The sequence below is a fragment of the Leptonychotes weddellii genome, chromosome 3 (genome assembly GCF_054177405.1).
Source record: "Leptonychotes weddellii isolate Sample4059 chromosome 3, ASM5417740v2, whole genome shotgun sequence".
In the NCBI taxonomy this organism is placed as follows: Eukaryota; Metazoa; Chordata; class Mammalia; order Carnivora; family Phocidae; genus Leptonychotes; species Leptonychotes weddellii.
Genome location: NC_138371.1, coordinates 99,772,401 through 99,784,779, shown reverse-complemented (window position 1 = coordinate 99,784,779; position 12,379 = coordinate 99,772,401). Strand labels below are relative to the sequence as shown.

General features: G+C 42.7%; 1 protein-coding gene across 2 annotated transcripts; it reads left to right on the top strand.

Annotated features, from left to right (window-relative positions):
* The first annotated feature begins 812 nt into the window (after positions 1-812).
* On the top strand, positions 813-12,201 carry POLR2D (RNA polymerase II subunit D). 2 transcript variants are annotated; one of them, XM_006741330.3, is made up of 4 exons: positions 813-970; positions 4,567-4,747; positions 8,356-8,451; positions 9,617-12,201. In XM_006741330.3, the coding sequence occupies exons 1-4, from the start codon at positions 898-900 to the stop codon at positions 9,693-9,695; spliced, it is 429 nt and encodes a 142-aa protein (XP_006741393.1). In that variant the 5' UTR covers positions 813-897; the 3' UTR covers positions 9,696-12,201. The 2 variants fall into 2 exon arrangements, with proteins under 2 accessions (XP_006741393.1, XP_030892625.1); XM_031036765.2 differs by lacking the exon at positions 813-970 and adding an exon at positions 1,071-1,298.
* The last annotated feature ends 178 nt before the right edge of the window (positions 12,202-12,379 follow it).

The following is a 12,379-nucleotide window of genomic DNA, read 5'->3' as shown; positions in this document are numbered from 1 at the left end:
GCTTGTGTTCCCTCTCTCGCTGTTTCTCTCTGTCAAATAAATGAATAAAATCTTAAAAAAAAAAAAAAGAATTATTATATTTATAAATCAAAAGAATATAGGCACATATTCTTGTCTGGTACTATCTTTTTTTTTGGTAAACAGTTTAAATGATACCTAAACATCTTTCACCAGAGACAATGCACTGATTACTTCCTTTGTTGTACAATCTTCTATTTTCTCTGAAGTTGAAAACAGCATCGTTTTTCATTTGCTTACTTTTCTATGTACCATCCAAATGTTCCAACAGATGTATTAAAGGCCTCTCAGCATCACTTTCCATGTTTCATAAGTATCAGAATAATCCACCATAAATCAATGTTTTTTAAGATTTTATTTTTAAGTAACCTCTACACTCAGTGTGGGACTCAACCGACTAAGCTAAACAGCTACCCCAATCAAATTTTTTAAATACTTAAGCGTGAAAGAAATTCCACCGTATGTTTTCGGAGTCACTAGCCCAGTTTCCATCCACGGGAGTTCCGAGGGTCAGTCAGTCACTTAGCGCGTTTCTGCATTTCATCTAATCCTTCCCCGGCCCTGGGAAGCAGGCCTTACGACACTTCACAGGCGACGAAGCTGAGGCTCAGAAAGGCCCAATGACCAGTCCCAGCACGCGCGACAAACGGATCCTCGTCGCCCCACAAAGCTCCACACTCCGCCGGCCCCGGCCGCCTGGGCTTCCCAGAGGGCCACGCCGCTCCCACCAGCCTCCTCTCCGTGCCCGCCCACCCCGCCCTCTTCGACCACGCCCCTTCCCCCCTTGGCCAGGACCCGCGCTTCTGCGCTTCCGGCGTGCGAGTGCTTCCGGCGTGTGCGTGCGGTTCCCCGCGCGGTGAGCCCAGGCGTGGTGTGGCGATGGCTGCCGGCGGTAGCGACCCGCGGGCCGGCGACGTAGAGGAGGACGCCTCACAGCTTATCTTCCCCAAAGGTGGGGGTGGCGTTGCCTCAGGCCTGGCGTTGCCCACGCCTCGCCCAAGACCTGGCAGTGGCAGGCAGCCGGGCGGGTCGCCGGCGCGGAGAGGGGCAGGGAGGCTGGGGGATGCGGCCGTGGGAGGGGCCCGGGCGGCAGGATGCCTCGAGAGGGGCCAGTTGGATTCCACGGTTGCTGCCCTGGAAACTTAGGCGCCCAGCTCCACGCTGCTCCTGAGCAGCCTCTTCCTACTTCCTACTCGTTTAAGTAACTTACTATATCTGATAATCCGCGAAGTGCTGCAGGGATGTGGCAAGGATGAACAAAGCCGACACTAGTTACAGTGGTAAGGACAGATTTTAATAAGTCATACACGGGGCGCTTGGCTGGCTCAATCCGTAGAGCATGCTAGTCTTTTTCTTTTTTTAACATTTTAGTTATTTGAGAGAGAGAGCATGGGGAGCGGGCGAGAGGGAGAGGGACAAGGAGACTCCCCGCTTAGCGGGGAGCCCTCGCCGGGGCTCGATCCTGGGACCCTGAGATCATGACCTGCGCCAAAAGGCGGACGCTTAACGCCGGTGCCACGGAGGCTCCCGGAGTCTGCTAGTTTTGATCTCAGGGTCATGAGCCTGGGCACGGGGCCTGCTTTAAAAAAAAAAAAAAAAAAAAAGTAATACACGATTGCAATAGGGAAAAGAGCTAGTGTGTACTGAACTCAGTTTCGATTAGGTGACTGGGCATTTTAAAGGGAGAATGAAGGAGTGGAGGGGTTAGCCGCGTCTCCGTAGGATCAAGGAAGTGAAAAATTACAGAAAGCGGGAAGGGGGATTGATTGGTCCGTTTGAAACCCATTTAGTTTGTCAAGTGGCGCTTATGGAGTTTAGACTTCTACTCTCCCACAGCACTTTCTCTGAATTGAGAGACAGGGGCCCTATCTTCAGGTGTTGGCTGGGACAGACAGTAAATTATTTTTAACAGTAGCTGTCAGTTTTCACTGGCAGGCGCTTTAAAGGGGCTAGGGTCCAACGTAGGAATGTGGTCTTGAGCTGTTAGAAATTATGTTAGTATTTTGTTCATGTCTTTTGGGGCCAAAGTTGAAGCCCCAAACCAGGGCTCAGAGAAACCTGGCTAGCGTTTGGTCAGTCTTTGTCAGATGGCTAAAAGTACAGCACAGTTAGCTATCAGCGAACTTCCTTTGTGCAGTGACCTGTACTTTATTTGTAATTTAGAAACCGAAAATAAGCAGGAAGCTTAAGATTTTTAAAATACCATATTTTACAGGTACTGGAAAATGTAAATAGGGGAAACCTTAACAATATCCACCTGTTTTATTTTTTTTAAAGATTTTATTTATTTATTTGACTGAGAGAGACACAGTGAGAGAGGGAACACATGCAGGGGAAGTGGGAGAGGGAGAAGCAGGCTTCCCGCGGAGGAGGGAGCCCGATGTAGGGCTCAATCCCAGGACCCTGGGATTATGACCTGAGCTGAAGGCAGACGCTTAACGACTGAGCCACCCAGGTGCCTCTACCCACCTGTTTTTAAATTATTGTATACACAGTAAAAAAAATGAAACTCTACACCCTTTCACCCAGAGGCAATACTGTAAATAATTTAGTATTTGTCCTTCCAAACTAATTTTATGTTTATTTATAAATAAATATATACATACGCCTTTTTTTTGTAAAAATGAGATTATGCAAAAGGAATGCTATAGCCTTTTAAAAATTTGATGATATATTGTGTAGTCCTTTTTCTTTCTCTCTCTCTCTCTCTCTCTCTCTCTCTCGGCCCAATGTGGCGCTTGCATTCATGACCCCAAGATCAAGTGTCACATGCTGTACCGACTAAGCCAGCCAGGCATTTCGTCCTATTCTTTTCTTTTATTTTATTTATTTATTTATTCATTTATTTATTTATTATTTTTTAAGATTTTATTTGTCAGAGCACGTGCGCACTAGCAGGGGTAGCAGCAGGCAGAGGAGGCAGAACAGGCTGTGGGAGAAGCAGGCTCCCTGCTGAGCAAGGAGCCAGAGGTGGGGATCCCAGAACCCTGGGATCATGACCTGAGCTGAAAGCAGATGCTTTTTTTTTTTTTTTTAAAGATCTTATTTATTTATTTATTTGACAGAGAGAGACACAGCGAGAGAGGGAACACAAGCAGGGGGAGTGGGAGAGGGAGAAGCTGGCTTCCCACGGAGCAGGGAGCCCGATGTGGGGCTCGATCCCAGGACCCTGGGATTATGACCTGAGCTGAAGGCAGACGCTTAACAACTGAGCCACCCAGGTGTCCCAGGTTTTTCTCTTTAAACCTAGTTTTTAAAGTTTGCTCACTGGTATTCTTACTGGTCAAGAGGATTATTTTAAATGAGTATCAAGGGTGAGCCCAAATGTCCATCGCCTGATGAATGGATAAAGATGTGGAATGGAATATTGTTCAGCCATAAAAAAGATTGAAATCTTGCCATTTGCATTAATGTAGCTGGAACTAGAAACTATCATACTAAGCAAAATAAACCAGAGAAAGACAAATACCATATGATTTCACTCATACGCGGAATTTAAGAAACAAAACAGATGAACGGGAAGAGAGGGGCAAACCCCAAAACAGACTGTTAACTATAGAGAGAAAACTGAGGGTTCCTGGAGGGGAGGTGGGCGGGGGGAATGGGTTAAATGGGCGATGGGTATTAAGGAGGGCACTTGATGGGTGTCGTGTAAGTGATGAATCACTAAATTATATACCCGAAAATAATAATATACTGTATGTTAACTCACTGGAATTTAAATAAAAACTTGAAGCTAGAAAAAATAAATGAGTATCAAGATTTGTGTGATGGTAAATATTTGAAGTAGGGTTAGTAGGGAAACTACATAAGATTATGAAATCTAGAGGGTAGGGACTTCTGACACAGGTCCAATGCCTAGTATGTAATAGGTGGTGATCTGGGTGAATGAGTAAATAACAGATTTGTACAGGTACAGAAACAGAATTTGGGATGCATTATTTTTTTTTAAGATTTTATTTTATTTATTTGACAGAAAGACAGCGAGAGAGGGAACACAAGCAGGGGGAGTGGGAGAGGGAGAAGCAGGCTTCCCGCAGAGCAGGGAGCCCAATGCGGGGCTCAATCCCAGGACCCCAGGATCAGGACCTGAGCCACCCAGGCGCCCCTGGGATGCATTATTAATGTGTGTTTCCAATTACTTGGCCCTCCCTAACATGTAATAATTCTTAAAATAGTATAATATTAGTATTATGGAACCAGATTATCAGCTCAAGGAAGCTAAAGAGAAGTAATTGTTGGCCGTGCTCTATTTTGAAATCAGTAACTGGCCTCATTGGATACTGATGTGTCATTATTTAATAGCACATCCAGGTCAGGTTCTTTGATGTTAGAAACTGTCTAGCCAGACTGAGCTAAATTTTAGTATCTTATGAATGCTACTGTGCCTTGTGGTACATCAGTCTGGACAACGATAAAGCTGTGGGATATGAGGCCTCTGGATTTATGCAGGGACAAAAACTTGCTGTTAGTCTCGAGGCAAAATGAACATTTAGATGCTCTTTTGAAGGAATATTTTCAGCTGACATTTGTGCTTCTCACAAATAGAGTTTGAAACAGCTGAGACACTACTAAATTCAGAGGTTCATATGCTTCTGGAGCATCGAAAGCAACAGAATGAGAGTGCAGAGGATGAACAGGAACTTTCTGAGGTCTTCATGAAAACTTTAAATTACACAGCCCGTTTCAGTCGTTTCAAAAACAGAGAGACCATTGCCAGTGTCCGTAGGTGAGTGCTAAAGAAAGTTTTTATTAATCCATACTGTTGGACATCTGCGTGTAAAATGCTTTTTCCTCCACCACTGCATGGTGGTGGGCATCATCTGTACCATTAATATAAGAAAAATAATGTCTTTGTCAGAAATTTAAAAACTGCTTGTAAGACCAAAATTCTCTTCGGCCACCTTGCCCTAAAAAACACACAGCAGTGTTTGTGGGTTGTTTTTCTTTTTTTTTTTAAATAAAGTGGGTTTATTACTCACCTTAAATGTCTTCAAGATCTTTATATGTTAATAAATATAAATCAGGAACATTCTTTATGAATCTTTGCTCTGCCTCAGACGGCAGCTTTTAGCACTTTTTCCTAAGGCATTGCTTCTCAAATTGGGTCAGATGTAACCTGGAAAACAGTGATGTGCTAAGGCATATATGAGGTCATGGGAAAAACACATCTTCAGCTATCAGTTTTATTTGATGGTAGGTGATTGAAAACTTCTACATTAAAACAAACAGATACCAGCATATTATGGAATAAAACAAAAAAATGTATGTGAATTCTTGAATTAAATTACAAGACTTAAAACCTTGCAGATGCAGAAAGTCATTTGAGCCTGTGCCCCCTGGTCACCTAGGGATACTTGTTTGCTCTGCTCCAGTGAAAATGCTTGAGAAGTACTGTCCTTAGGGAGAGCTGGTGTACAAAAAAGATGTACATACACAGATACTTTTCAAAGAGCCATTTATAATAGCCAAGGTTGGGGGGGGAACCTGAAACATTCAACAGTAATTAAATAAATTATGGTAAATAATTTGGTGAGATAATATATTGTCATTTAAATTGTGTTAGAAAATGAAAGTGTTCACATCTTAAGTATGCAAAAAATGAAGGTGATGAGATTATATATGAAGTGTATATATATATAATCTTTCTAAAAAGCAAGTGTGTGTATGTTATAAAAAGTGTGGGTGTACACATGGAGAAAAGATTGGAGGGAAATGTGCAGAGCTTCTTAGCAAAACTACAAGCTCTTGGGCCTAGGAGATGACCTGGACACATTCATGAATAAAAGATCTCAGTATTATAAACATGTTGGTTCTCCCCAAATTAATGTGTACATTTAGTGCCATTCTGCAGCCTCACGGGAATGGAGGGGTGGCTAATAAAATGATCTTAAATTTGTAAGAATTGTCAGGAAAAAAATTTTTTAAGAAAAATGAAGGTGGGGGGCGCCTGGGTGGCTCAGTTGGTTAGGCAGCTGCCTTTGGCTCAGGTCGTGACTCCAGGATCCTGGGATCGAGCCCCGCATCGGGCTCCCTGCTCATTGGAGAGCGTGCTTCTCCCTCTCCCTCTGCCTGCCACTCTGCCTGCTTGTGCTCTCTCTCTGTCAAATAAATAAATAAAATCTTTAAAAAAAAAAAAAATGAAGGATGGGGAGGGAGTGCCTGGGTGGCTCAGTTGGTTAAGCGTCTGCCTTTGGCTCAGGTCATGATCCTGGGGTTGTGAGATCAAGCCCCAAGTGATGTTCCATGCTGAGCATGGAGTCTGCTTAAGATTCTCTCTCTCCCTCTCCTCACTGCACATGCATGCTCTCTTTCTCGCTCTGTCAAAAATATATTTTTTTTTTAAGATTTTATTTATTTATTCATAAGAGACAGAGAGAGGCAGAGGGAGAAGGAGGCTCCCTGCTCCGTGGGGAGCCTGCTTCTCCCTCTGTCTCTGCCTCTCTCTCTGTCTCTCATGAATAAATAAATAAAATCTTTAAAAAAAAAAATTTAAAAAAAAAGAAAATTCAGCTACAGATTCAAATAGAAATTTATTTTATGTGAGTCCAGTATATGGTAAAGATGGCACTATAATTTAGAGAAGAACTATCTTTAACAGATTTTATTTATTTATTTTTTTTAGAGAGCAAGAGCACGCACGGTGTTGGGGGGTTGGAGAGGGAGAGAGAGAATCTTAAGCAGGCTCCCCAGCTAGCATAGAGCCCAACGTGGGCTCATCTCACCACCCTGAGATCATGACCTGAGCCAAAATCAAGAGTTGGACGCTTAACCAATTGAGCCACCCAGGCCCCCCTAGTGGGGAATATTTTAAAACAAAGTTCAAACACTATACCTTATACCAAACTTGACTCCTGAGGAATTAAGGATTTGAATGTAAACCATGGTGAATAAAGTGCTGTGTGATAAAATGAGTAAGTACATGTATTATTTTGGCTGTGGTTAGTAGGACTTTAAATGGGGGGAAACTTGATTGACTAGTTAATGTAAGCTTTGTGAGGGCATATGTTCATTTTACAACAGTCCCCTCCAAACAGATACGTACACTACTTTATAAACCTCTTCCCATGTAACTAAGTTTATAGTATTTTCTTTAGTAAATGAATATAGCTTTACTAAGTGACAAAGTTATGAAACAGAATGTGTGTTTATATTCTAAAACAGAAAAGTGTTTGGAATGGTACACTAAGATAATTACATTGATTCTGTGTAAGTAGTGATATGGGCAGCTTTTACTTTTCTGTCCTGTATTTTTGAAATTTTGTATAACTAATGGGCTTGTAATAGAATGATAAACACAGTAAATGTTTTGTTTCTGGACAGATAATTAAGGCCTTCTCTGAAACCAGATTTACCGTGGATGAGAGCTATTTTTTTTTAAAGATTTTATTTATTTGAGAGAGAGAGAACAGAGGGAGAGGGAGAAGCAGCCTCCCCACTGAGCAGAGAGCTCAATGTGGGACTTGATCCCAGGACCCTGAGATCATGACCTGAGCCAAAGGTAAATGCTTAACCAACTGAGCCACCCAGGTGCCCCAGATGAGCTCTATTTTAAGAGCTAAATGTGGGGGCGCCTGGGTGGCTCAGTAGTTAAGCGTCTGCCTTCGGCTCAGGTCATGATCCCCGGGTCCTGGGATCGAGCCCCACATCGGGCTCCCTGCTCAGCGGGAAGCCTGCTTCTCCCTCTTCCACTCGCCCTGCTTGTGTTCCTTCTCTCGCTGTCTCTCTCTGTCAAATAAACAAATAAAATCTTAAAAAAAAAACCAACTAAATGTGTAAGAAACCAAGATAGGATTTGACAGCGTTTTATACGATTTGGACTAGAAGTGCATTTAAAATAAGATGCAGTTTATACACATTTGTACAAAGTAAGGTATGCCTGTATTTATTTTTTAGATTTTTTTTGTTTTGTTTTAGATAAGTTTAAAAGAGAATTTCCTCCAAGTGAAAATATACAAACATCATGTGTTTGACATAAAATTAATGACGAAAGAAGCAAGGCAGAGTGATAAGAGCAGAGAACAGCAAAATAAATTCTTAGGGAAAAGGTTGTATAGTCCATAAGGTATATAGTGGTTTTTCAAAAGTTATAATAGCAAGGGGTTCTCAGGCCTGATGTGTTCTTCTCACTATTGTTGTCTGCCTGATTTCATTGTAACTTCCTGTTCTCCAGGAATAGGAACAGGAAGTGATTTGAAAGTGGGATTTTGCAGCCAAGCTAACCGTATGGAAAGATTGCAAGTGCTTTACTTTTTTCTTACTAACTACCTTTGATTCTCTTTTTCCTACTCATCATTCTTTGATTTTTGTTTGTTTTGACTTTCTCCTCATGGTCAGCTTGTTGCTGCAGAAGAAGCTTCATAAATTTGAGTTGGCCTGTTTGGCCAACCTTTGCCCCGAGACTGCTGAGGAGTCAAAGGCGCTGATCCCAAGGTTAGTACAGTCACTGTGCTAAGTTCTGTATATTAAATTCCTACAAGTAGAATTACTGTTTCTAAAAGGTGTGTGCATTTCAAATCGGTACAGATAGCACCAACGTTGAATGGAGTGCCTTTTTTAACAGGGTATGAAAATGGTGGTTTTATAGCATACCAACTGTTAGCAAAAATGTGGGACAGCTGAACTCTCACACTGGTGGTAGGACTGCAAATTAGTAGAGTCACTTTGGAGAGCAATTTGGCTACATCTAGTAGAGTTAAAAATGATTATACTCTGTGACCCAAAAAATCCATTCCTGGGTACGTGCCTAAAAGCAACTCATGCAGTTCCATAAGAAGGCATGTATTCTAATGTTCATTACTGCAGTGTTAGTGATAACAGAAACTTGACAGTCTGTCAGTAAACAAGAGGATGGATAAATCATTTATGTAGCAGTGAAAAAATTAATGAACTAGAACAACATGGAATAATAACAAATACCAAAATCAATTTGGAGTGAAAAAAATTGCAGAAGGATACACGTGGTATGATGCCATTTCCTATAAAGTTTAAAAACAGTGCTGCGGGGGCGCCTGGGTGGCTCAGTTGGTTAAGCGACTGCCTTCGGCTCGGGTCATGATCCTGGAGTCCCGGGATCGAGTCCCGCATCGGGCTCCCTGCTCGGCGGGGAGTCTGCTTCTCCCTCTGACCCTCCTCCCTCTCATGCTCTCTGTCTCTCATTGTCTCTCTCACAAATAAATAAAAAAAAAATCTTAAAAAAAAAAATAAAAACAGTGCTGCGTATGGCTTATAGATACATTTACATATGTATATAGTAAGTATAAAAATATGTATAGAAATGATAAATACAAATTTAGGATAATGGTTAATTCTGGGGAATGGAGGGAGCATACACAGAGCCATTAATTTGTTCCTGTTGTGTTTATTAAAGAAATCTAAATCAAGTAGGGGTGACTGTTAAGGTTAACTTATTTTCTATACTTTCTTAACTCTCTGAAACATTTCATATGTTTTTAAAAGGAATGGCAGAAATACAACTGAAGGGTGAAAGTGTATGTTTAGAGGAGAAGTGGGCAAGTGGTGCTCAAAGATTAGCGTGTGTTAAAGAGGATATTGTCAGTCGCTGAGACACTCATTTCTTTTGGTTTTCTTCTTGTAGCCTGGAGGGGCGGTTTGAAGATGAGGAGCTACAGCAGATTCTTGATGATATCCAGACCAAGCGCAGCTTTCAATATTAGTCTCCAAATACCACTCTGCTGCTGAGGGAACTACATCCCAAGCCCAGCACCACTGTCCTGATGTCTGGAGCTGACTTACACAGAAATTCCATTGCACTTGGGCTTCCTTTGGATAGAACAACCCAGCTTGGTCTTGGTTTAGGTTGCTATTTCAGATTTGACTATTGGACCATGATAACCTGACCTTGCCTCTGGGAAGGGTGAGGTGGGGTGATATGCATATAAGCTACACTGTTGACTACCTCATACCATGGTTTTGGCCCCTGTGTTATTTTTAAGTTTTTGTTTTGTTTTAAGATTTTTTTTTTTAAGTAATCTCTGTCCCCAATGTGGGGCTTGAACTCAGTACCCCAAGATCAAGAGTGGCATGCTCCACTGACTGAGCCAGCCAAGCACCCCTTTTTTAAGATTTTATTTTTTTAGCCTCTGTTATTTTTGATTCCTAAGATTTCATGTTTTAATTTCAATGTGTTTGTAGTTTTTGCAACTACAGGAAACAACAGTCTTATCTAAATGCAAAAGGAAGAATTAAGGGGCACTTGGCTGACTCGGTAGAGCACGTGACTCTTGATCTCGGGGTGGTGAGTTCAAGCCCCACATTGGACATGGAGCCTACAAGCAAAAACAAGCAAAAAACCCCAGACAGGAACCCCAAATATAAATGCAAAAGGAAGAATTAAACCAGCCCTGTACCATCATCTGAAATCCTTACAGAAAGGATGATAGTGCTAATGACTGTGAGACAGCATTGACATCCTTGTGCTTAACCCAGAAGTCAAGGAGCAAGGTCACCATGGAAAGCAGTTACACTGAGGATAACTGCCAAGCATGGAGGGCCCATACATAGCCTTGAGGTACATCAGTACTTGACCTTTTTTCTTGGACTGTTGAAGAATGTAGATTGGAGGCAGTGGTCCTAAAGCACTGTATTCTCACTCCTAAAGATTTTTTTTTCCTTCAGAGGACAGACTTGAAGGTCTGAATACTTTGAAGACTCCTTGGATAGGGCATCCAGTCCAAACCTCTGTCTTGCTATTTAGTAGCAGGTGATCTCTGTTGGGGGTGATTTGGAAAGAGGGAGCCTGCCCCTTCCTGGGCCACTACAGTGAAGTCACTCCATGTAAAGCAAGTTGGGGGAAACTTTAATAGCTGAACATTCTAGCTTTGTGCAGTGGCGGTATCTTAGCCAGTGAGCTTTATCCAAGGTGCAGTTGTTGCTAATTGAAAGGAAAAAAATAGCTAAACATTCTAGCTTTGATTTTTCTGAAAGGAAATATGCCTATTTTCTTCACAATTTGGAGGTTTTTGTTTGGAGTACTTGTTGGCTCCAAATGAATGCATGATCCAAAAACAAAAAAAAAGGGAGAAATAACAAAGTCATTTTTTTTTTTTTTTTAAAGTAGGTTCCAGGGACGCCTGGGTGGCTCAGTCGGTTAGGCATCTGCCTTCAGCTCAGGTCGTGATCCCAGGGTCCTGGGATCAAGTCCCACATCGGGCTCCTTGCTCAACAGGAAGCCTGTTTCTCCCTCTGCCTGCCATTCCCTCTGCTTGTGCTCGTTTGCTCTCTCTCTCTCTGACAAAATCTTTTTAAATAAATTAATAAAGTAGGTTCCACACTCAATGTGGGTCTCAAAGATGGAGAGATTGAGTCGGATGCTCTACCGACTGAGCCTGCTAGAGGCCCCGACAAAGTTAGCTTTAAAAAATTAAGATGGGGGCGCCTGGGTGGCTCAGTCGTTAAGCGTCTGCCTTCAGCTCAGGTCATGATCCCAGGGTCCTGGGATCGAGCCCTGCATCGGGCTCCCTGCTCAGCGGGAAGCCTGCTTCCCCCTCTCCCACTCCCCCTGCTTGTGTCCCTGCTCTCGCTATCTCTCTGTCAAATAAATTAAAAAAAAAAAAAAATTAAGATGGTTTGGCGCAAAAGCCTGGCTCAGTCAATAGAGCATATGACTCTTGATCTTGGGGTCATGAATTAGAGACTCACATTGAGTGTGGAGTTTACTTGAAAGTAAAAATTAATAGGGGTGGGGCACCTGGGTGGCTCAGTCGGTTAAAAGTCAGCCTTTGGCTCAGGTCATGATCCTGGGGTCCTGGGATTGAGCTCCACTGGGGCTCCCTGCTCAGTGGGGAGCCTGCTTCTCCCTCTCTCCCCTGCTTGTGCTTTCTCACTATCTCTCTCAAATAAATGGATGGATGGATGGATGGATGGATAGATAGATAGATAGATAGATAGATAGATAGATAGATAGATAGATAGAGGTGCCTGGGTGGCTCAGTCAGTTAAGTATCTGCCTTCAGCTCAGGTCATGATCCCAGGGTCCTGGGACTGAGCCCCACATCGGACTCCCTGCTCAGCAGGGAGTCTGCTTCTCCCTCTGCCCCTCCCTGCAGCTTGTGCTCTCTCTCATGCATGCTCTCTCAAATAAATGCAATCTTTGGGGGGAAAAAATGTTTGGTATCTGCTGGCTAAGACAAAAATAAAAAATTCTTTTAACTTCTTAAATGACATGCTTTCTAAGTCACTGATATTCTTGGTTAGTATTTGAAGGAAATAATCTTTTTTCATCCTTGGGCAGCTTCACTTCTTCACTCATCAGTGTTCTGAGTTATAAAATGTGGGTAATAGGGGGGTGGGGTGGGAGGGATGGGGTGACTGGGCGATAGACACTGGGGAGGGTATGTGC